We start from the raw sequence: 24,262 nt of genomic DNA, 5'->3' as shown, positions 1-24,262 counted from the left end.
TAAACAAGGCTTTAGGTAAGTTGGAACGGCCGCAACTAATCGCTCGTCTCTTGATTGATCGATCCTGCGTGATCCCGCGAATGGGGCTGTTCTCACTCAATTCTCCTATTTAGTAAATTTCTCCCCTTTTATAATCTTGTTTCTTTTGAATTTTTTTGATTTCATATAGTACAATAATTCGATCACGAAGAATCACTAAGTTCTAAAGTGCAAAAACAAAAATTGTCGTAGTTTGGAATCCTTTGGTTTATTAGCTTTCAAAACTAGTACTTGTGTTACGTGTGGCCACTGCTACAGTGGGGAGGTGTTTTCCGTTTGGATGTTGGTATTGAATACCAGAATTTGGAATTGAAATTGGGTTTTTCCAATTCTACCGTTTGGATGTTTCTGGAATTGGGAGAATTCCACAGTATGACCACGGCTAAAAGAGGCCATTCCCAAAACCGAGCCCGACCCCTCCGAATTGGGCTGAATTGGCTTCGTCTCCTGCGGTCTTGCCTGCAGTTCTTGACCGCACGACCGCGCGAGTGCCGACCTCTTCACCACCACTTACCAACCGCCGTTGGTACGGCCGCTGGAGTTTGGCCGCTGACCGCTGTTGCCGGCCGCCGCCGCTGCCGGTGTTCGTCCGCCGCCCGTCAGCACCGTCCGGGAGGAGGTCGTTTTCTAGGAGAACGCCATGGATCCGTTGCTCCGGCGTACCGCTGGCCTCCTCCGGCCGTCTTCTCCACCTCCGGTGTTTGGAGGAGGACAGCCGTTGAGGGAACATGCCGAAGCTACAGCGCCGTTGGGGAGGTCGGCTGCTAGGAGGTCAGACGCATGGGGAAATTGGAAACGAGGAGGAGCTGCTCGTGAGGTGCAGGTAGGAAGAAGGCAGATTCAAGCTTTCTATACATCCAAACAAGAAATTGGAATTGTCTTTTCCCATGATTCCAACAAGCAATACTCTGTACAACCAAACAACAGAATTGAAATTATGGTCCAATTCATTACCAAGCTGATTTGGTATTCCATTCCAATTCAATTCCAAGATCCCAATACCAACATCCAAACGAAGCACTATGGAACTTGTGAAAATGTATTTGCACAATTGGCTCAGTGATGATCTCATTTGCTATGTGGAGAGAGAAGAAATAAAAATGTCACCAATAAACAAGTGGTTGATCGCTTTGTGGAACTAAAAGAGCGTAACGTTCTCATTTAAGTGATTTTATTTGGTCATTTTGTTGTTTTTACTTGCAAATTTGAAGTCAAATTAGGTCATTTTGTTATTTTTACTTGGAAATTTGAAGTCACACGTCAATTTATAGGTTACATAGTGCTGGTGTCTGATGATGTATTTTGGCGGTGCCACTCGACTTTCACAATTGGATTCATCTTAAGTATTTTCAATTTTGTAACTGCTTGAAAGTTACTTGTCAACTGGAGGAACGTCTGAGGTCTACCGGGCATCATGAGTCGTGAGCTAGCCAAGTTGGGTTCGACTCAGACTCGCTTTGCTACATTTAGACTCAAACTCGCTCTGCTACATTTAACTGGATCTAGCTAGCCTATTATTTTTCTACCCGTTTTCTACTAAATGCTATGTCTTCCGTTAAGATATATGTTCAAAGAATTATCAAACATATTACTGTTACTCCCTTCGACACTAATAAGTGTCACTGATGTAGAATCGGAGGAAGTAATATTTTTGTTTAAAACTGTGAACGTCAAAGTCGTAGAATTGTACTCACTCTGATCCTATATTATTGTCTCAAATTTGTCCAAATATGAATGTATCTATTCTTAAAAAGCGTCTAGATACATGTAATATTTCGACAACAATTTAGGATCGGAGGAAGTAGATCCACTTCTTTTTTTTTGAACTGAAATGGCAGGTGTTCTGCCTTTGCATTAAGAAGAGGGAAACAACAACTTACAGACTACAACCGAACTAAAAGAAGAAAACCGATGCTATGAACAAAATAGCTCAGCTGTACAAGGACTATAGCTACTTGCAAAAGCTCTTTCAAACTCGTCTATGCTATCTTTGATTTGCCCCTGCAAAGCACTCGGAGTTTTAATCTTTCCCTCAAACGTTCTTCTGTTTCTTTCAATCCATAGATTCCAAATAATGTAGGTGGCCACTGTAACCTCTTTTTTAATGACTTCATTGTTCTTTGAACCTCTTGTCAATTGCAGCCACCAATTTTTTTACTGTTGTTGCCCCAACAGCCCAAGCCACTCTTTCATTTTCCTGGGAGAAAAGGAACCATACCTCTTTTGCATAAGGACATTTCAGAAATAAATGTCTCGCCGATTCAATGGTTGGATCACAGAATAAACACTTGTCATTGTGAGGCCAAGCCCTAGCCCGAAGTCTATCTGCTGTCCAAAGCCTGTTCTGAATTAGAATCCAAAGAAAAAAAATTAATTTTTCCTTCAGCCCAAATTGTCCAAGTCCTCTCAAGGTGTGGTTGCTGAATTCTGGCCCTGAACTAGAACTCATAAGCAGATTTGGCCGAATACTTCCCCTTCTTGTCAGGCTTCCATTCAATCAAATCCGGATTATTTGACAGCACCAAGGAGTGTACTTTATCCCAGATTTTGATGAAGGACTCAAGCTGAACTTCAGTGTGCACTCGCTGCAGCCCTAGCATCCAGTTTCCTCCTTCCAAACCTTGATGGACAGTGATCTTTTTCCTTCTCGCAAGTTTATAAAGTTTAGGTGCTGTATCACACAAAGCTTCCCCATCCAGCCAATGATCTGTCCAGAAAGAAGCCGTCTGCCCTTTCCCAACCGTAATGGTAGAGTAAACCTGAAAAACAGCCTTGTCCGTAGCATCACAAGGAATGGCAGCTCCTTTCCACGGCCTATCTTCCGGCATCCACTGCAGCCACAACCATCTCAAGCGCAGAGCTCTACCAAAGCACTCTATGTCTTTAATTCCAAGACCACCAACCTTTCTTGGTGCACAGACGGCCCTCCAATTAACCATGCAATTTTCTCCATGAGCCTCCTCTTCACCTTTCCAAAGAAAATTCCTTCGGAGCTTGTCGATCTTCTTGATTGACCATTTATTTGCCGAGAAGGAAGTAAGGAAATAAGTAGCCGAAGAAGTAATCACTGAGTTAATCAGGACCAATCTGCCGGCTCTCGACAGCAATCTCCCTTTCCAAGTCTTGAGCTTCCCTGCAATTTTATCTATTAAAGGTTGAATGTCAATTCTTCTTGGCTTCCTTAATCCAAGTGGCAGACCCAAATATTTACAAGGGAAGGCTCCCCTAATTCCCGCGAAATCATGCCGGATGTCATCCAAGTCAATATCCTCACACCTTACTGAGTAAGCCACACATTTTTCAAAATTAGTCCTCGGCCTAGAAATTTCCCCAAAAGTGGCAAGCATTTGATGAACTACAGAGATTTCAGCCTTAACAGGGTTTAGGAACAATGCAGCGTCATCAGCATACATGCTTATCCTTATTCTCGCAGATCTAAGATGCATAGGGGACAACACATTGCTCTCGATAGCCTTCTGAAGAAAACGCTGCAGCGGCTCAAAAGCAAGAATGAACAGCATGGGGGACAAGGGATCCCCCTGCCTCAAATCTCTACGATGAGAGAACGGTAATCCTGGAATCCCATTGAGAAGCACCCTTGAGAACGAAGACGCCAAAATTAAATAAATTAGATCTCTCCATCTCTACCCGAAACCAAAATGCTGCAGGACCTCGAGAAGATAGCCCCAATCAACCTGAGTCAAAAGCTTTGGCAATGTCCAACTTCAAGAAAACCAACGACTTCTTCTTCAAATGAGCATCTCCGATCACGCTCTGGACGTACATAAAGTTATCATTTATACTCCTTCCCTTGATGAAAGCACTCTAGCTAGATGAGAGCAGCTTTGGAAGCTCTGACGCAAGACGACAAGCGAGCATCTTGCACAAAATCTTAGAGACACTATGCATTAAACTGACTGGCCTGAAATCAACCGCTGTCGACGCAGACTCTTTCTTAGGTAGAAGAACAATGTGAGCCGTGCTTAACAAATTCCAGTGCCAGCCTCTAAGATCGTGCAATTGGTTGACAATGTCCCAACATTTCTTGAAGAAGGCCCCTGAAAAACCATCAGGGCCTGGTGCTTTTTCCGCATGCATATCACAAATAGCAACAAACAATTCCTCTATGGAAAATGGGGCATCAAGATGTTGCAGATTAGCCTACCAGTTAAACAAAATATTCCTTGTCACAGACGAACCAAGCAAATTTCTGAAATGATCGTGGAGGATCGCCGCTTTAGCCTTCTGATCAGAGACCTCCCTAGACTGCTCATGTAACACATGTATATGATTTTTCCTCCTCCGGCCGTTAGCTCTCAGGTGAAATAATTTTGTGTTTGCGTCCCCATGCTTGATCCACGTAATTCTGGACCTCTGTCTCCATCGAATTCTATCGATAGCAACCAGACCGAGCAGTTTGGATTTTAGAAGCTTTCTAAGATCTCTTTCTTTGACAGTAAGCTCCCTCTCTTCCTGGGCGAGATCTAATTGGAAAATAAACTCATTTGCTATTTCCTCCAGCAGCCTATTTGATCTTCTGATTTTCTTGCTCCACTTCTTCAGAGCGCGGGATGTTCTGGACAGCTGAATATGGAGGCGCCTTATTGCATCCACAGCACGAACCTCTTTTTTCCAAGCATTCTGCACCACCTCCTGGAAACCTGGAATACCCATCCAAAATTGCTCGAATCTGAAACCCCAATAATGTTGAACCTGCATCTTCTTGAGAACTAGCGGGCAGTGGTCTGAGACCGATGTGGAAGCCGGTCTAAGCTGATATTGCGGGAAAGCAGTCTCCCAATCCTTAGTGATAAGCACCCTGTCAATTTTGGTGTGGACTGTGTTGTGCTTTTCACTCGGCCATATAAAACGCCTACCAAGGAGAGGAATCTCCAGTAGCTCAAGATCATCAATGGTGCTCCTAAATCTTCCCATCATTCGCAGGTTAACATTATTGCTACTCTTCTCATTTGCTCTGCATATTAAATTGAAATCTCCCAAAATCAACCATTTTTGCATTGCAACATGCTGTACATTTCCCAGCTCCTGTAAGAACAGGATTTTTTTCCCCATCCTCCTGTGGACCATAAACTCCAATGATGGACCATTCATCGTTGTTGGATCGATCTCTGATGGTGCCGGTAATTGAATAGCTCCCTGCCGCCAGATGATCAGCAGAAATGTCGAAGTCTCTGCTGCAAGCAATTAAAATTCCTCCTCTTGTGCCAACGGCAGACAAGAAAATGAAACTGTCTACAAAATTACTACCCAAAGTTTCAATCACCAGAGACCGATCGAAGCTATTGATCTTAGTCTTCTGTAAACACACAATATTGCAGCTCAAATCTTGCACGACATTGGAGATAGCTCTTCTCTTTGCTGGATTGTCCCCTTACATTCCACAAACAGAGACTCAACCCACATCCTGTGTTCCAACTGAAGCACAGCCCACGAACTGAACCCCAACAACATTGACCAACAGATAGACAACAGCGACCAAACCCACGACCACATAGACAAAAGAGAGGAGAGATACATTGGGAACCTGAGATACATCGACGCACAAGAGGTCAACTTGACCATCTAAGCCGCTGTTGGCTCCCCCACCTTCAGAGTCGCATCTGCATTGCCATGACATGGCACGAGCGAGGAGACCGCCGCCACAAAGCTGGGCGGCAAAGGCTTGGAGAACAGCTGCCAGTACTTGAGGAGCTCGTCAGGGGCTGAAGTGCCATCCCCATCGGAGATCCCCCCCCCCCCTCTTCTTTAGAAGCACGAGCCGTGCCCTGTCCATGGAGGATAGGCCACGAGTTGGCTGGGCCGCCAGCCTTCCGCTTTTCCTCACGTCAGCGCCGTCCGCAAGGCGGGGGTTGGGCAAGCTCTTCATATCCGACTCCGCCGGCGGCGAGCAGAGAACAGTGGCCGGCACAGGTGTGGTCAGCTCGGCGATGAAGGACTGCAAATTAGCATCGATAAGGTTCGGGGAGGCCAACGCTGACTTGCAGCCCACCACAGGAGGGGGCCCAAGTAGCAAAACGGCCCGATCTTGAGCAGTTGGCTCCATAAGCAACAGGCTCGACCCACAAGTCTCGAACGGGTCCGGTTCGCAGAGAGCCGGTCCGAAAGCTTTGTCACCAAGGAGCGGGCCCAACCCAGCCAAAGCGACCAGGCACCCATCTACGGAGGCAGCGGTGGTCAAAGAATCAACTCCTGTCCCAAATGTCAGGATGTCGACATCGCTGCCGCTGCGTGGAGGAGAGAGCGCCTCCTCCACCATGGGGTCGACAGCCTGCTCCTGGGCCCCCAAATCTTTTTCATCGAAAAGGAAACCTGCAAAAAAGCTCTTCTTCGGGCGGATTCGAAGGAACCGCATTATTAAGATTGTGGATCTTCTTGTCATACTCAACTCCGCGTCATATATCAAGTGACTCAAATTTGTCTAAATATGAACGTATCTATATACTAAAATATGTCTTACATACATATAATATTTCGGACGGAGTGAGTATTTGCCTCTTAAAACAAAGAATGTTCTTAATTGTTAACTTGGTTGCATAACTAACTGCGTGTGTGTTTCGTAGCCTGCATGATCTGGTGCCAATTTACACGGTGATTCGCTGCATACTGAAATTTCATGATGTGATCGGTCATGAAGCGAGCATCAAGTGGACTAGTACCACAAAAGAACGTTTTACAACACGAACACATGTAGAGATGCACCCAGGACATAAGCGGAAACGAGCCAACGTTTCAAAGACACCATCACCATGCAATGCAACTAATTTTTTTAAATAATATGAATTATTTATTCATTTTTAAAAATAATACATGTTTTTGAAAAATTGCAAAACTAGGCCACCCTCGTCTTGGGCCAGGCCGACTAGCTCCAGTCGGCCTGGCCCAAGCCGATTAGGCTCAATCGGCCTCGCCCTGGCTGACAGCGGACCGGCCTCCCAGCTCACAGACCGATTAGCTGCAGTCGGCCTTGTCCAAACCGATTAGGCCCAGTCGGCTTAGGCCAGGGCGACTGGGTGCCGCACACCACGCGCACGGTAGTTCCGCTCAGCGCATGCATCGATCCATGCGTGCAGTAGGTGCATGTCCACTGCCACCCTAGCTACGGACTGTGCAGGACAGGACAGGAATAAGAAACCCCATGCATGCACAACGCTCACCAGCAAAAGTGGACCGAATGCATGCATGCATCAGCCCCCTGCCTATCCTAGCCTAAAGCTTGTAGGTAACTGCAGAATGGACGAGTCGGCCTGTCGGAAGCCGACTGGGCCTACGGCCTGCGGGCTGGGAGGCCAGCCTGCCGTCGGCCTGGGCGAGGCCGACTGGACCTAATCGGCCTGGCCCAAACTGAGGCCGTGTTATTTTTGAAAGACAATTAAACTGCGTATTATTTTAAAAAATATTAAAAAAATCGTATTATTTTAAAAAAATTAGCCTTGCGCAAGGCCTGCAAGGCAGTGCGCGTCTTTTGTCCACAACTGGTGTACCGGTGAAATAAAACATTGCAGTACTGTACATGATTTGCAGTACAAGAGAGGAAATGCTGCAATATTACAAGAGGAAATGCTGCAATATTACAAGAGGAAATGCTGCAAGTATCTGAGCCCCTCGTCGACGCTGACGTACCTACAATCCAGCAACACCCCGAACCGCACCGTCTCCACCCGCCTCTCCTCCCCGCTCACCTCCACCACCACCTCCGCCTCCATCCTCGCGCCGCCGCACCCAGGCGCGGGCAGCTTCTCCGACGCCCACGCCTCCCCCTTCTCTCCGCCGCCGAGCTCCCCGGCCCTTGACGATGGCACCTTCGCCTCCATCATCACGATTGCCGCCGCAGGCAGCGCAGGCGCAGCAAGCCCGTCTCCGAGCCGCGTCCGCACGGCCGTCCAGCGGACGCTCCAATGCTGCTCCCCCGGACCCGCCACCGCGTTCCGGCCACTCACGTCCACCCCGAACTGGAACACGCCCTTGTTAGCCCCGGCGTCGCAGGCGGCAACGGCGAAGGAGAGGATGCTGTTCCCGCTCGATGTGAAGAGGTCGATGGCGAAGGTGACGTCGGCGAGCGCGAGGCGGGGCGCTGGGAGCGGGCGGCGGCGGGAGGAGGCGGCAGCGTGGAACAGCGCGAAGAGGCGGCGGTGCGGGGAGGAGCGTGAGCGTGGGTCGCCGGTGCCGTTAATGATGCCATTGTTGTCGGTTTGCAGGAGGGCGATGGCGGACGGGTAGTGGGAGCGACAGAGGCGCGCCCAGAGGTGGTCGGCGGCGAAGGCGGCGTGCCAGGAGGTGGACACGCAGGAGGCCGCCGCGAGGGACACCGCGTCGTCGAGGAAGGCGGCCACCAGGGGAAGCGCTTCCCACGGCGGCCCCTGGGTCGCCGACGGCGCCGCCCGCCGTGCCGCCATTGTGCGCATTTGTTTGTTGGTGCTGTACGTCGTGTCTATCCGTTGCAGGTGAGTTGAGTACGCGCGCGCGTGAAGGTGTTTGGGGGAGGCGACGAGGACGGCGAGGGCCGAGGGGGATGGAAAGAAAGAGCGAGTTTGCTATTGGAGGAAGGCGCTGGGCGGTGCGTGGGCGCGAGAGGAGCACACGTGGTAAGGGGAGGAGCAGTGTGGCGCGGCGCGAGCAGGGCGCGTGGCGCGCCTGAGGTTGGAGCGTGCCGAGACGGACCAGCGCGCGCTGCTCCACGAGTTGCTCTCGAACAGAGCGTGCCCGGACGAAACTGGCGAATGCGCGGAGCGACACTGGCGAATGGCGATACGTTCGGCAGAAGGACTCAGTTCCGTTCCACCCACCTGGCGATTGGAGAGGATTGAGGGAGACTCGAACTAAAATCTTAATAACTTTTCCCTCAAAAAATCTTAATACTTTTGTCAATCCCAACAGGAGACAGGATTTTTTTACACTCGAGCACACTACTCCTGCTATCCCATCCGTCCGATCTGTCTTGAGATTCGCGTCCAATACCACACCGTGAAAACAACCTTCTCACTGCCGCTGGGTCCCACTCCCCATCTCCCTTCTTCCCCAACTTCTTCCCCTCTCATCGGCCACATTCTTTACCATGTTTTTTTTTCTTAATCTTGATTTTTTTGAATAATTTATCATGTTTTTTCTTCTTTACCTTCATATTCAAAGGAACCAAGACAAAACGAACTACATGAACAACGAAAATAAAGCACCGAAATCAGAGACATAATTGGAGGATAATTTTTTATTAATGCGAGTTCATTATTTCACCTCTCATCGGCCACATTCCCTAGTAATTATTCATTGTTTTTTTTGGGCACAACCTGATCTCACATACTACAAGCATCTCAAGACCAAAATCCAATCTAGGCCAGTAGTAATTCATTGGCCGGGAACTTTATAGCCTGCAAAAGACAAGAAAAACAAGTCATCGATCGTTTATAAAAGGAACATATATGTTAAGAATCAGTACTATACACATCCATATTAGAGTTTGATGAAAAACACTTACTCCCACATTGTGAGCCAGGCTTGAGCGGATTCTTGCAGAAATTAGCAAACATACACAACCTTATCCATGCACACCAACTTCTCGACCTCCTTGGTGACCTTGTTGCATAGGCATGGCACGTTAACCTTCTTGACCACGCCACAACAGGCGTCTGAAGGAGGTATCCTTGGGTTTGCACGAAACAACACATATTGCTTGCACTCCTGCACCAGCCCCTTTAGATCGCTCTCACAGTCATCGGCCGTCACAACAACCACGAAGGCGATGACCAAGAAGAACTTGAGGAGTTTTGCCGTAGTAGGTTATTCTCCTTGTCCGATGTTTAAATCGGAGTTGTGTGGTTTCTATGTGAGTGCGATGTGGGGGGGGGGGGGATACTTCGGTTTATATAGGTGTGTCGGCGGGAGTGTGTTAATGTACAATTCTTTCTCGATGCAAAATAAATGGGTTCACTAAAGATAAAGATGGTCCTGATAGACAAGTGTCAAGACTTGGGTTGTTTGTGTAGACAAGTGTCAACAATTATACTTCTTAGGTAGACAAGTGTCAACAATTATACTTCGTAGGTAGACAAGTGTCAACAATTCTGCTTCTTGCATAGACAAGTGGCAACACTTGGACACTTGAGTTTCTATAGGTGCATCCATGGGAGTAATTTAATGCTCACTAATGTCGTACAAATCTTTTTGATGCAAAACTAATGGGTTCACTAAAGACAAAGATAAAGATGGTCTTAGTAGACAAGTGTCAAGACTTGTGTTGTTTGTGTAGACAAGTGCTAACAATTGTACTTCTTAGATCGACAAGTGTCAACAATTCTGCTTCTTGCATAGACAAGTGGCAACACTTGGACACCTGTGTCTGTGTTGTATCGACAAATGTGAACAATTAGCTCCTATGCAGACACATGTCTACATTTTCGGTAACCTTTTGTTTATTACATTTTGCACATATTCACATATACACATTCCAAAAAAGAGAGTAAAATGTACTTATGGTCTTTAAATATGTGCAGGAATCACTTGGGTCACTCAACCTCAATTGACTATTTGGTTGCTGAACTCTGATTGGTGTTGCAGTTTGGTCCAAAACATGATTAACAGGGTCTGGCACGGATAGGGAGGAAATATGGCACACTCTCCCAACATGACATACTTATGGTCATTAAACTTGTGCAGTGAATCGCTTTGGCCACTCAACCTCAATTGACTATTTGGTCGCTAAAATATGGTTGGTGGTTCAGTTTGGTCAATAACACGATTAACGGGTAAGTCTCGCACAGATAGGAAGGAAAGATGGAACACTCTCCCAACGTGACGAGAGGTGCCCCAACTTCGCGTTCTGAACCAAAGTAAAACACTAACCAGAGTAGTTTATTGGACCACTCATTTTGAAGTTGACAGGCAAACTTATCATGCCAAATAAGTATACAGACTATGCTTGTATTTTTTTTTGTAGTAAAATAAAAACCCTTATATGAGCCGGGCCGTAAATCCTGCGTGGCGACGACTAAGTCAATATTTTCCAAGCATGAGTCAAGACGCTCACGTGGCGTAATCAATCCTACGTGACAAAGGAAGACAAGTCAACAAGTCAAGCCTCTCATCCTATGGTCAAAGGGTGGAATGAGTTAGAGTAGGAGGCAAGAAAGCCTCTCAACCCTCACTTTCTCCCACATGGTGCACACAAAAGTTATGGACCAAGAAGCTACTTTTACCATTTTGCCCCCACTTTTCTCTCTCCCTCGAGAATAACCATGGTCTTTTGTCATGGATCCCTAGGCTATAAATACCCCCCCATGGGGGCATGTATCATTCACTCTCAACTTGAATAAACTCAAGGGGAGAGGGTTAGAGTGTTCCCTCTAAGGTTCGCTCTCGCGCGCCGCTATCGACTGAAAGTCGACCGGCCTCGAGGAAGCCTTTTAGGGGACTCTAGTTTCGAGGCTCCGAGTTAACCTTGGTTGGCACGGGCTCGAAGGAGAAGAGATTGGGTTAGAGTTCCGAGGGTATCTTAACCTCAATACTTGGAAAGACGCGTTCGGTCCAAGTACAAGGCGGCCCCGACGAATCTCTCGCTAAAGGTGACTTGGGAAGATCCGCTCGGCCCAAGCACCTGGCTAACAACCCCCTCGAAGCTTTTCCTAACATAGGATTAAGTCGTACCCGCAGGATCGACCGAATCTATTCAAAAAATATCGACGTGTCAACTTGTCCAAGTGTACGGCGACCTTTGCTATAAGGCCGGCGTACACGACCTACTTTTATACCCGCACTTGTGCCATCGAGCATTGACACCCCTTACTCTAATTGTTGTCGAGAACAACAACATTTTTAATTTTTAATTTTTCCCAATCTTTGTCACATATCTAGCCAACACCAAACGATTCCTGCACCTAGGCCACTAGGCTTGTTCATGGGCTAGACTCAACCCATGTGATCAGTGAAACCGGCCCAAATTATTTAGAACATGCAACAAAGAACTGAAGCTGGCTGGGAAGTGCTGGTGCAAAAAGGTGACCTTGAAGGTGTGCTCCAAGACTTCAACCCACCTTTGTTCAAACAAATGAACTAGTGTTGAAGGGTACCCTCAACGTCTTTTATAAGAGTAAATACGCAGCATCTAGTCTGTTTAAAGACAATTGTCGGAATTGTCTCTTTGGTCTGGTTAATAACCTGTCAGTGTAGATCTGATGTCCACAAAATCGATTGTCTTCTAAACAAAACTAGAACAAGTGGTTCCAATCTTATAAAAGCCATGCTATCCGCCATCGACTTTATTTACTTAATACAGTGGATGAATAAAATAGTACAAAAGCGAAGGCAGGAAAATAGCATCCGCGATCTTCAGGATCATCGACCAGAAATATGTGCTGCATTATGCGATCGGAAGAGGAACGTGAAAGCCTGCAATAAATAAATAAATCATGACCATTAAATGCATGAAGCATGGGCACAATTGGGGTTGGAGCTAGACATAGACACATATAGGTTTGCAGTTTTGGTAATTTTCAGATTTTAGTTGCCTGCAATTTTCATAAATCTTAGTTCTCTAAATTGCACATCAGTTATATTGAAGTCCCGGTATTGACAATGTGCAACCTCAGCAAAAACGTTATTGCAAATTTAATTTGGTTTCTAGCTAGGTAACATATCGATTGAAATGGAGGCGGGGCTGCACTGTCAGATGTGTCAATCCAAAGACTAGAAATGTGACTGAGATTTTCAAAAATTTAATTGAAATTTAAGATATTTCAGTACAGCCGCCGTAGTTTCCTTCAAAATATTTCAGTACAGTTATGAATAGATAGAAAATTTCATGATAATATACGTACTTCCACAGTTGGAGCCAGACTTGAAGGGCCTCTTGCAGTAGGCAGCGACGAACACGACCTTGTCCATGCAGATGACCAGCTCGACCGACGGGGTGACCTTGTTGCACAGGCACGGTATGTTAACCCTCTGGATCACAGCGCAGCAGGCCGCCGACGGCGTGATCTTGGGGTCGGCCGGGAACTTGACGTAGTCCTGGCAGTTGGTAATCAGATCCTGCAGGTCGCTGTCGCAGTTGCCCGGGCCCGAGGCAACCGGCGCCGCCGCCGGCGCATTTGTCGGCGGCCTCGCTCCCGCCACGGCCATGGCGAAGGTAAGGAGAACCAAGCACACAAAGGCAAGCCTAGCCATGATAAGAAGTTTCAGTAATTCAGTTGTTACGTGCTACAAATGTGAGTGGCTTCGTGTGTTATGTACTGTGGGTTTGTCATGGGATGGCTGGGTTTATATAGGGATCATGCATGGTTCGGAAAAGGGCGAGTGCTTTGGGTGTACATATGGGGTTAGTACCTTTTTTATGGCACAGCTAACGCTTATCTATGCGTGCCTTGCTTTTACCAAGCTCTGTCGTCCAGTTACTGTTTCTTAGGAAATGAAGAACATCCATGCATGTAGAATTAAGCATCTTGTACCCAGAATAACAATTTTCTGAATTGACAGTGACACTAGCTAGCTTATTATTGCATTTCCCGTAGAAAATCAGTGACAGGGTATCCGGTATATTTAATGACAGGGCGCCTAGCTAACACCTTCACTAACACTTTCAGGCGTAGATTTCCTATCATTAATTATGTATCAACCGTGCAAATAAAGCTGCATTTCTGGTATTAACCACGCAAGTGCGTCAGTGCTTAGCTCTTAGCAGCAGTATTGTTTTAGCATACTTGCATACCAAAACAAAGTGACAAACTTCGCTGCACCACTCTCAAGGCGATCAATTCATTATTCGCGAGCCCTTTATACGACGGATGCACCAATACATGCGCATCACGCCAATCTCCAAAAATTTCTTTTTTCCAACGAAATTCTTGCGGCAAACTGCTAACAGGTGCCTATGCACCAGATGTCTGATTTCAATTTGCTGGACCTCAGATTATAGCATCCAAACAACTGACTTCATCTAGCACATGTAACGGGTAACGGCTAGGAAACCTGGCTTACTAATGGTTTATTGTATCAAAGACATTATCAGTTCAATAGTTGTGTTGCCTAAGGATCATACACAATTGTGTTCAACTGTTCAGTTTCAGCACCAGACCTACATGTCAATAGCCACTGCACTACTTATATTTTCATGAACTCCATTATTTTGCTCTCATACAGTTCTCAGTCGGTGGCAGTAGTCCGCCACCTTCAGGCTGCGTCAGTCATTGAGATGAGAAAGGGTATACTGTAGATTATTTGATTTGAGACGATACATGACAGTACAAGATTTTCTTTAAATATGTAGGAGTAGTTTATTTTTTAGTCTGTAGCAACACACACGTATTGTGCTGGTCTAGCAAAAGTTTGACAGGGTACCGGGATGACCGTGGAAATTAAACTGCTACAGAGATTTTGCCAGCGTGATAGATACAAGTGCAGATACATTAGATCCATGCATGTTTTTTTTTAACCAAAAGGATATATATTAATCAGGAATCAGATGATTACAATTGCTTTGGATAAAAACATAGACACTGGCCGGAGCCTCACCTAGCATGACTCCAGAGTCCAGAGATCCATGCATGTTGCTCTGGTCTCACTCTGGTTTGTGCTGTATTAAACTAAACTACCAATGACTTATCCAAACATATTATTCTTCTGTATGTTCTAGCTTGTAGTTCAGTGTTGCAAAGAACGTACTATAAGCATAAGCTCAGAGACCATGTAGTAACATTTGGGCTTCCGTGGATTCAGCAAAGCTTTTTAATTGTAGTATCAGAACTAGACACACTGCAATTTACAAGCCTGCAGAAATCTGTGTTGCTGGCTTTCTCAAGGAATAAACTTGGTATGGAAGGAGCAACTTTTTTTATTATAGTAACGTGTACACAGCTATAAAAAGCTATACATGATCGTCAAAAAAAGCTATACATTGATGTGTAAGATGTAACTCAGCCTCTACTTAGTATTTTCAGTTCATAGCAAATAAAAGAAAACTAGTCCTAAATTCCCCTTATTTTCCTTGTTTTGTCTTGAGCTGTAGATAGTGTTAGATCACCTGCCTCCTTTCACAATTCTAAATTGATCCTGGATCTCCATCGTACTCGAGCTTACAAACTGAAGAAAACAGATCATCAACTGTTCAGGCTTCATATGCAAACACTGATCCATTTATAAACACTCAAACGGATGCTTTCCAGAACTTCTCGAAAGAAAAAAGAAAGCTAAAACTGACCTGAACCAACACATCGGTTCTTGTGGCATGCACCCTGGCATAACCGAATTCTGAAACCCTCGATACGCTCCAGCTCTTCCGCTGCATATTTGGACAGCAAAATACAAGGTTGAATAGCATATATTAGATGCTAATGCAGGATTATATTAATGACCAATTATCTATTAAGTCCTATAATTCATTGTTAACTCTTACATTAATACTAGAGAAGCCGTCCAAGCTGAACCCCCCTGCTCCAACAATGGCGTGGACCGGTGCGGTGTAGTTGCTGTTGTCGTAGGTGTCGATTCCATTCGCATCCTTCTTTGGCATGCTTTTGCACTTGCCCTGGTAGACGGCACAGGTTCTCTCGTAGTTGTGCACATGGCCAAAGAAAACCAGATCCACCTATTCTCAAAAGCCAAAACATTTCAAACAAATAGTTTGTGTACTGTGAACTTGTGATCAGATCAGATGGGGTCACATGGCTATTTTCTTACCATGTTATTTAGCAAGAGTGGCTCGACAGACGCGACAAAGTTTGGGTCCACGCTGGGCAGTATGCTTTGAATGGAAGAATACATTGGTCTATGCCTGTAATGGTCATTGAAATGGCAGGTGTTACTGAACTAGGTTGAATTTCAGGTATTATTTGGAAAGGCAAAGTCAATTTTGTTTAGCTTGAGTTTCAGAGGAGGAAAGGTATTGAACTTGAACTCACCCAATGAAGATTACCCATGGAGTTCTGGATCTATCAACCGACGACAAATCTTCGTCCATCCAGTTGTACTGTTCACACAACGAGGTTTTCAAGAAACATCAGCATGTAAACTGTAATCGCCAATTCTGAAATTAGGAATTTACATACTTGCTCAGACTTCTCTGACCACTGATGCTCGGTCGACATGACAATGAAGTGGACGCTCCCTTGCTCGATGGAGTACCATGGCTTGTCCTTGCCAACGGCAGGCATGGGGAAGTACGACTCGTAGGCAACCCCGCACTCTCCGCCCGAATCCGGGGTCACATACACAGACCGAGACCCTGCATAGTCCCTGAAAGAAAAGAAGGCATTTCATCAGCTCTCGTGTTACTTACTGGTGGCGCATGTCACATACATTGTTAATTACCCAACCACTGCATGCATGCTGCTCGAGGTTCTGGAATCTGGATGTCAGAAATTACCTCTCGTGGTTGCCGATGGCGGTCATGTAGGAGACCTGAGAAGCGAGCGGCGTGATGAGGTGAAGGAAGAAGTCCCACTCGACCAGAAACCCTGTGGCATAGCTGATGTCTCCTATGTGGAAGATCGAGTCCACCTTCCCGGTTTGCATCTCTTTGGCCACTGCATTGGTAACGGAGATTGACCCTGGCTGCAAATGCGTGTCAGGAACATCAACATCAGACACAAGGGCGCATCTCGTGCAGAGAGGTTACAGTACAACTAGAGCTGCAAGTTTGTGACCCTCAGGATACCCATTGACCCTCCTTAGTTCAACCAAATGAACTAAAGTTTTAAAATAACACAACTTTTTGAAAAACTAGTTCATTTGTTTGAACTAAGGAGGGTCAAAAGGTACCCCGAGGGTCACCAAGTTGCACCCCTAAGTACAACCTGCAAACAGAAGAACATTTTTGTGCTACACTGATGTAGCATATTTTGGTACCTGAATGTAGTGCTCCACTGATGGGTCCAGTGGAGCCTTCCCCATATCACCATAGATCACAAAGGACACCTCATCTGATCCTGCAGCAGGAGGTGTTCTGAACTTTGTAGTGTCACTCCAACCCACAGAATCACTGCATACACAAGAAATATACCAGCGGAGTCATGACCCATGAAGCATCTCGATTAGTTTGAACACAGTTACACAACATGGTGGAGGCCCAATCAGTGGTCAAGTTCATATGAGAACTTTACCTTCCGTAGCGATAGTCGTAGGACTGTGAAGGCTGGAGTCCGGTCATGACGGCCGAATGGATGTAACCGGGGTCGTGCCACCCGAAATCCTTGGCAGGGCTCGGCAACACGGGAACGCCTGCGCAATTACAGATTTATTTACCAGAGGCAAATCAGCACCAGATCAACTTACATAACAATGGTACAAAACTCTCCTTCTACAATGCAATCTTAAATTTGCTATGCCAGCCAAGCATATGATCGAACACTCACTGCACATGTCCTTCTGCGTGAACGTCGTGGCCACGGAAGCGGCAGACCTGCCCCCTGCATACTGGACCTGCTGCGGCCGCCCGTCCCCGCTCACCCACGTAATTCTCATCTGGTAAAACACAAACAACCACATCCACGCAGCGCTAGCGCTTAGAACCAAGCACCATTGAGATTTTAGAAACCATGGCAGCATTTGCAGATCAAGCCACGTACCGAGGTGGCCGTGGAGTCGGTGCTGGAGAGGTGGCCGTGCAGCGGCTTGGCGGGGTTGGCGAAGCGGAGGACGCCCGACCGCTTGAGGACGCATGGCGTCTGGAACCCGCCGGAGAAGAAGACGAACTCGACGTCCGTGCGGAAGTTGATGACGTGGAAGGTGAGGGTGGCGCCGCAGGTCTGGACCTGGCAGGCCCCCGACGCGCTGCGCTTCTGGCAAGCCGCGTTCTTGCAGCCCAGGTAGTTCGGGTCGCTCTTCACGAACTGGGCCTGCATTCTTTCCGCAAAGCTTCGTGTAAGTAACTGAGCAGCGATGCTCAAACTTTCTAAATTTTGACACGTTAAAAATATGCGTCATATGCGTCATAAATGTCTTGTGAATTTTTGCAAATAAAATTTATTTGCAAATTTCTAAATAGATCACAAAATGTAAAATTTATTTTTGCAAATAAAAAACTTCATATGCGTCATAAATGTCTTATATGAATTATGTTCGTGTCTTTTGCGATACAGTTTCTTTCGTAAGCCAGACAGTGTCTTGCTGGAGACATGCAACGGCAGACGGCACGCATGTGCCGCCCATGTCTACGGATGCAGATAGTCGATGCTAGCACGCTTCGCAGCACGGCTTTGCTTCATGGACGGGCATTTTAGGTGAGACTAACGCACATGTTCGATCGTGTAACGAGTTATGGCGATATCGTTAACTTGAGCTAGGACTTCCTTTCCGTAAGCACAACAACTTCTTAAATAAAAGCGGAAATTTTGAACATGATGACATAAAGAGTTTCACGTGGCGGCTGCACGTGTGGTGCTAAAACTTTATACTCGTGCCCTGGTTCTTACGGTATATACTGGTGCCTTTGACTGTGTTCCTAAAAAGAAGTACGGAGTGTGTTTGACTGTGTTGGACTGTTTTCTACCGTATTTCTGCAATGTTTTCTACTGCATGTATTCTTGATGCATTTTTGCTGTGTTTCTTGATGCTCATTTTGTACCACACTTTTGTATTATTTTCTATCGCGTTTCTGCACAGATTCCTACTCTGCCAGGGATGCAGCTGCTTCATTACCACTGGACTTGCGAACCAGCTTCTAGCGCAGTGGCTAGGGGCTCTACTGGCCCTGGGTTTGACTCCCATTGGGAGCGAATTTTAGGCCGGAGGATTAAAAATAATCCTCTCGTCTGTCCCATATCAAAGCCACGGTGCCGTTGTGTATGGGTAAGGCATGAGATTTGGGGATTTTCTAGGCCTGTGTGAGAAGATCTTCTTCTTTCAAACAGTACCGGGTTTTTTTTCGCTCCGCAGGCCTAGTTTTCATTACCACTGGACTTGGCACCATTTAATTTAGCGAGTTCTTCATTAAATTAGTGACAATCAGTATTAAATTGTGAGAGGGAGGAACTTAATATAATAGAGGTGACCCCGTTAACATTTTTATCTGGCTTTGTCTCAGGTTTTTGCACTGTTTCTTATTACATTTTTATACTTGTGTTTCTGCATTGGTTCTTAGTGCGCATTTTTCTGCTGTATTCGGCACTCGTCACTGCTGCGATTTTTTTAACAAAAAAATTACTTGAGAAACTAGTCCACGAAGCACTTACTCTTAAGGGTTGTTTGCTAGGTTTTCCCCTTGTAGACATTTATTCCCAAGATGCACCCTAAGAGAAGTGGACGTGACAGCTAAAATTCAACAATCACAAATAATGAAGCAGACCTTTTTATCCTAAGCTGACAGCCCTAAGCATTGATTCTGTATATTCGACCTCGTAATTAGGTAGTTGTACATTTCTTTAAGAAAAATGTGCAACTCTACAGTTGGACACTTTAGATAAAAAATTTGTGCAACTCTAGACTTTATGATGGGCAACTCAATGAATTTATAAGTACCAATTTCATACAAACTGACAAATAAATAGCCTCAAATATTTTCACTAAAGTCGCACACCTTCAAATATTTCAATTTTAGGCTTAGTTTGTAGGAGTAGTTCAGTTTTAGGTGGCTTGGATTGGATTCTCAAAACTACTACAACAGACAACTAAGAATGAGCAAAGACAAGAAAATACAGCATGGCAAAAAAAGAAAAAGAAAAACTGACCTTGACAGGGTAATGGCACAATAGAGGGAGACTTGCTAGGTCGCCAGTCTCGATATAGTTCACGCCGCTCAGAGGACATCCGAAAACACTGCGCATGCATATGCTATTATTGGTTAACATGCAGATCCATCAAGACGATCGGAACACTACTTACGTACGTACTGGAGAAAAGGTCAGAGTAATGCTCGTTTCAGCAAGGAAAACGGATCAAATGACATATTTTTCGAGCTAGCTACGAGGGATAGTTTAAGTTGTCAAAGTAATATACGTACCTGGAGTTTGAAGGCGTGATCATGGCGACCCAGTGCGAGCCGTCGGGCCTGCGGACGCCGCCGATGGTCACGTTGATGAATGCCTCGTCGGGGAGCGGCCCGGCGGTGCTGACATTGATCGACAGGTAAGGGCTCGGGTTCAGGCACGCCTCCAGCGGCCTGCGGTTGACCGTCCTGAACTCCGACTTCCCCGCGAAGCTCTCGTGCATCGTCACCGGCGGCGGCGAAAGCGCCGCCGAGAACGAGCCGGCAGCGGCGCAGAGGCCGAGAAGAAGCGCGAGCAAGGAAGGGAAACCCATCGCCCGGAACCGCGCGCGCTTCGGCCCCTCTCCACGTACAATTAACCAACGATCGAGACAATAAGGGACGAGGCTAGCTATATTGCGCGCGAGTGCACGCGGGCAGAATTAAACCTGTAGCTTGTAGCAACAAGCTATATGTCTGACGATGATGGGGCCGGGATCGGGAGAGAAAGGAGGAAGGCAAGGCGGTTAGTTACGGCCACTTCAACACCAGCACGCGTCCCTGCCTGCTGCAGTGCTGCCCCGTGTGGACGATAATTAACAGGGTGCCCCCGACGAGAGTGGACGAAGGCATCGAGATATATCAGCGTCCCCGAAAGCGAGAGACGCGCGGACGGTGTACAATGGGAACGGGCCGGGCGGGGCTGCCAATTCCTTTCCTTTTGTCCGCGATCACAAGGCTCTCCAGAACGGCCGAACGTAAACACCCGACCACGCGCGGCTTAGCTCGCTCGATCGATCGCAACGGCTACGTACGTACCGCCGTGGCGTGGCGACGTCCACGATAATAACGAGAGGGAGAGCTGTGGAGCACAAGGATCGCACGTACGTACGCGATGGATGATGGATTGGAACATTTGCCATGTGGGCTGAATTTGCTCGAACAGCCGCTAGCTAGTAGCGTCACGGAACTAGTCATCGATCAGTAGACGAAGCCGCAGGGTTCGTTGTTGCCGGTTGACTCGGCTGCCACGGCTCGTCCACAGGCAGGCAGCAGAGCATATGCTGTCGGAGCGGGCGAGACGATGCGAAATTCTCCAAGATGTAGTAGTACTCCGTAATTGCCAGTGGTAGCGACGATGCTGCAAGCTTTCAACAGTTGGTAACATCAAGATTGAAGAATCACTTGGCGTGAAAGTTTCCCCTGAGTTCTTTATCAACTGTCCAACCGACGCATCAACTGGGCTACAGTGTTGATTAGGACTCCACGCCATCGTGTAATTAAGCCGTGCGTCCAATGTGACAATACCTGAGGAAATGATTGTACAGTAGTAAATTGTAATCAACTGTTCGGACGCTTTCCCACGAAGTAGTCAAGTACTGATACGCGCGTTAAATGAGTAAAGGTCCTTTTCTATTACAGAACAGCTCCCAACTCAAATACAACAGCTAAATATGCAGACCCAGATAATCGGTAACTTAAAGAATTTCAACAGGCAGAGTGGGAATATATACCTATTAGTGTAACACTGCAAAGTTCTTGAAATCTAACGCCAGTACAGTTCAACAAAAGGACAGATCATCAACAAAGTTCAGGAGACAAGGTTAGAGAATTTATTTGAGGAAATGCACAATGTTAGCAACAAAACCGCCTGTATAAATAGTATAGCGGTAAAAGGCATTGTTGACTGCTGAACTGAAACCCCATTGTAAGTCTGCATTCAGTTCTCTGAAAGGCCAAAATGGCAAGGAGTTCGTGAAACCATACGCAGCAATTGCTCAAAGACATCTTTATCTGCTATCTACAACCATATGGGAACAATGGAGAGGTTGAAACACAGTTCAGGATCACATGATTATGACTGGAAACCATCCGAAAGCCAATGATATTCAGTGATGAATTCGGCTTACTCATAACACTTCTTGATTAAATATTCATATGCGTGTGACTCACCTGTACCAACCAAATCGTTCTTCTAATATCACAGTTCATAATCCCAACTAAACTATATCCAAATAGTGATCACAATATGTCAAGACAACATTGCAGGAGATCAGAGCGGAAGATTCATTCCGCATATTCCCCCAAGTCTTCGACTGGATTTCATCAAGCAACATGTGGAGCTATCTGCTGTATACATCTGTAGTAAGTCTAATTAAAATAGACTACCATTCTACATTCGAGCCCAAACCTTTCAAGATGTTAAACCATGTGGAAGATCAACTGACTTTAGAAACAGTCAAGCCCCGGGGTTCGCCTGCCTTAATGGAGCTCGACCCTCTTTTCTTCCGCACATTATGTTCCTCCATCAATCTCCTAACCTTCATCACATCATCCCACCGCCCACCCATGGCATACAGGTCAGATATAAGCGTATATACTCCACCATTTTCATCAGATATCTCCATTGCCAAGACTTTCTCCAGTCCCTCCACTGCAATGTCAAAATTCTTAAACCTCTTGCATGCCGCCAACAACGAAGTCCAGATGATAATGTTTGGCTCCACTCTCATGGTCTTGATAACATCATAGGCATCCTCCAACTGCCCTGCCTTTGCAAATATATCAACCATGCATCCGTAGTGGTGTATAGTTGGCTCAAGGTCATATTTCTCAAACATAAGTTTAAAGAACTTCCTCCCTTGATCCACCAGACCAGCATGCCCACATGCACTGAGCACAGCTGTAAATGTCATCTTGTTTGGTTGCACCCCTTGCCAACGCATCTTCTCAAACAGCCGGATAGCCTCATCACTTCGCAGATGCATAGCCATCCCACAAATCATGGCAGTCCAGTGCATTACACTCCTGGAAGGCACCCGTGCAAACACACGGGAAGCATAATCAAGACGGCCAGCCTTTCCATAGCAATCAATGAGCGACGTCCCGAGGTGCCTATTGGCCGGGACGCAGCGCCGGACAGCATACCCATGAACGGACCTGCAGAACGGTGGCAGCAAGCCAGCCGACGCACAGCCCGTAAGGACAGTGACGAGCGATACATAATCTGCAGCAAGTTGGGTGGTGAATGTCATTGCTCGGAAGAAGGCAAGGCCATCAGCGAGGCGACCGTGGGAGAAATAACAACCGAGCATAGTCGACCAAGAGACGACGTCCTTGTCAGGGATGCCATCAAAGAATAGACGCGCGGAGGCGAGGTCGGAGGAACGGCAGACGGACGCGAGCATGACGTTAACGACGACAAGGTTGCAGGTGGCAGGGGGTATTTGATCGAACATGTGGTGGGCGACGGAAGGGGAGAGCAGTGAATAGGAATGTAGTAGGGAGGAAGCGACGTGAGGGTAGGCAAGGAGGTTGGACCTGAGGAGGTGGGCATGGAAGTGGGAGAGAAGAGGGAGGCAGGAGGCGGCGGAGAGGGGCTTCAGCGCCAAGAGGGCGGCGCGCCAGGCGAAGGAGGAGGGATCTGTGGGGCGGAGGCGAATGCGAAGGAGGGAGTACAAGTGGAGGGCCGAGGAGGGGCATGCGGCACCGCGGAGGGCGTCGAGGAGTTCGCCGGCGGCGAGGTGTTGAGGAAGGGGCATGGGGAGTAGGGGCGTGGCCGTACGCCGCGATGAGAGCGGCGTGACGCCGGCGCGGCTGCTTCGGTTTGGAACTGGGGCGGGACTGCAGGACCGTGAAGCTGCCGCGTCATGGGGGCGGCCAATAAGGTCAAAGCGCGAACTGTCACGCCAGGGGGGCGGCCCAATAAGGACAACTCCAGCGGGAGGCCATTGTGCGGTATTATTTTTCGGTTTGAGTCGCGGTGCATAGAGACCAAAGTACTTTGTTCGTTAGGGTCCGGCAATGCCCACGGCGTGACCACACATTTGGTCCGCTTTATTGGTCATATACATGCGGGTCAGTGCAAATGTGTTCTCCGGCCCGACCCATTTCCAACCCAAATTTGGGATGGAAACGGGACGCGACGGACCAAAATCCGGACGCAAACGGAAATGGGTTGGAGGGGGCGCGTTTTGTCCGTGTCGGTCCGTTTGGACCGATCCAACCCGAATGAGTCTCCCCGCTGGAGTTGCCCTAAGGTCGCACAGAACCAGACCAAGGGCCTCTATTGAAAATCCAATAGAATTTTGATAGGATTCTAAGGGCATCCTCAATAAAAAGCCCAAACTTATTTCACCTCATCATCTCTTTCCTCTACCACGACACATTGCATTATTTTTTACCTTAGCTTTTCTGCTAGGCCCGCACGTCAGGCTCTTGCATCTCTTGGTACCTGTGTTTCAGCCGTTTCTTCTGCAAGAAACTGACGTCTTACTTTTTTTATCCACGTTGGCTTTGAAGCAGGAGGAGAGAGAGAGA

General features: G+C 47.0%; 4 protein-coding genes across 4 annotated transcripts; all 4 read right to left on the bottom strand.

Annotated features, from left to right (window-relative positions):
- Positions 1–7,520: 7,520 nt before the first annotated feature.
- On the bottom strand, positions 7,521–8,610 carry LOC100829092 (probable F-box protein At5g04010). Its single transcript, XM_003567157.4, has one exon. The coding sequence runs from the start codon at positions 8,460–8,462 to the stop codon at positions 7,629–7,631; it is 834 nt and encodes a 277-aa protein (XP_003567205.2). The 5' UTR covers positions 8,463–8,610; the 3' UTR covers positions 7,521–7,628.
- A 3,721-nt stretch (positions 8,611–12,331) lies between these two features.
- On the bottom strand, positions 12,332–13,186 carry LOC100828489. Its single transcript, XM_024460100.1, has 2 exons — positions 12,864–13,186; positions 12,332–12,435 (listed from the first exon to the last, which is right to left on the bottom strand). Exons 1-2 carry the CDS (start codon positions 13,165–13,167, stop codon positions 12,407–12,409), a joined length of 333 nt encoding a protein of 110 aa, XP_024315868.1. The 5' UTR covers positions 13,168–13,186; the 3' UTR covers positions 12,332–12,406.
- A 1,665-nt stretch (positions 13,187–14,851) lies between these two features.
- Positions 14,852–20,555, bottom strand: LOC100828188 (nucleotide pyrophosphatase/phosphodiesterase). The gene is made up of 13 exons (XM_003567155.4): positions 19,979–20,555; positions 19,707–19,794; positions 17,607–17,876; positions 17,394–17,502; positions 17,142–17,259; positions 16,888–17,020; positions 16,406–16,593; positions 16,089–16,275; positions 15,942–16,009; positions 15,721–15,814; positions 15,437–15,628; positions 15,242–15,322; positions 14,852–15,123 (listed from the first exon to the last, which is right to left on the bottom strand). The coding sequence occupies exons 1-13, from the start codon at positions 20,275–20,277 to the stop codon at positions 15,061–15,063; spliced, it is 1,890 nt and encodes a 629-aa protein (XP_003567203.1). The 5' UTR covers positions 20,278–20,555; the 3' UTR covers positions 14,852–15,060.
- Positions 20,556–21,478: 923 nt separating this feature from the next.
- Positions 21,479–23,637, bottom strand: LOC100837361 (pentatricopeptide repeat-containing protein At1g33350). Its single transcript, XM_003564358.4, has one exon. The coding sequence runs from the start codon at positions 23,482–23,484 to the stop codon at positions 22,162–22,164; it is 1,323 nt and encodes a 440-aa protein (XP_003564406.1). The 5' UTR covers positions 23,485–23,637; the 3' UTR covers positions 21,479–22,161.
- Between the last annotated feature and the right edge of the window lie 625 nt (positions 23,638–24,262).

The sequence above is a fragment of the Brachypodium distachyon genome, chromosome 2 (assembly GCF_000005505.3).
Source record: "Brachypodium distachyon strain Bd21 chromosome 2, Brachypodium_distachyon_v3.0, whole genome shotgun sequence".
Lineage (NCBI taxonomy): Eukaryota > Viridiplantae > Streptophyta > Magnoliopsida > Poales > Poaceae > Brachypodium > Brachypodium distachyon.
This window is presented reverse-complemented; position numbering and strand designations above follow the sequence as displayed.

Excerpts from the sequence above, each read along its gene's own strand:
- LOC100837361 (XM_003564358.4), bottom strand. The coding sequence starts at position 23,484 with ATGCCCCTTCCTCAACACCTCGCCGCCGGCGAACTCCTCGACGCCCTC.
- LOC100829092 (XM_003567157.4), bottom strand. The coding sequence starts at position 8,462 with ATGCGCACAATGGCGGCACGGCGGGCGGCGCCGTCGGCGACCCAGGGG.
- LOC100828188 (XM_003567155.4), bottom strand. The coding sequence starts at position 20,277 with ATGGGTTTCCCTTCCTTGCTCGCGCTTCTTCTCGGCCTCTGCGCCGCT. Across the intron at positions 17,877-19,706 it reads TGTGCCATTACCCTGTCAAG|GCCCAGTTCGTGAAGAGCGA; the intron begins GTCAGTTTTTCT and ends GAAAGAATGCAG. Across the intron at positions 15,815-15,941 it reads CCATGGGTAATCTTCATTGG|GCATAGACCAATGTATTCTT; the intron begins GTGAGTTCAAGT and ends TGACCATTACAG.
- LOC100828489 (XM_024460100.1), bottom strand. The coding sequence starts at position 13,167 with ATGGCCGTGGCGGGAGCGAGGCCGCCGACAAATGCGCCGGCGGCGGCG. Across the intron at positions 12,436-12,863 it reads GTCTGGCTCCAACTGTGGAA|GCTTTCACGTTCCTCTTCCG; the intron begins GTACGTATATTA and ends TATTTATTGCAG.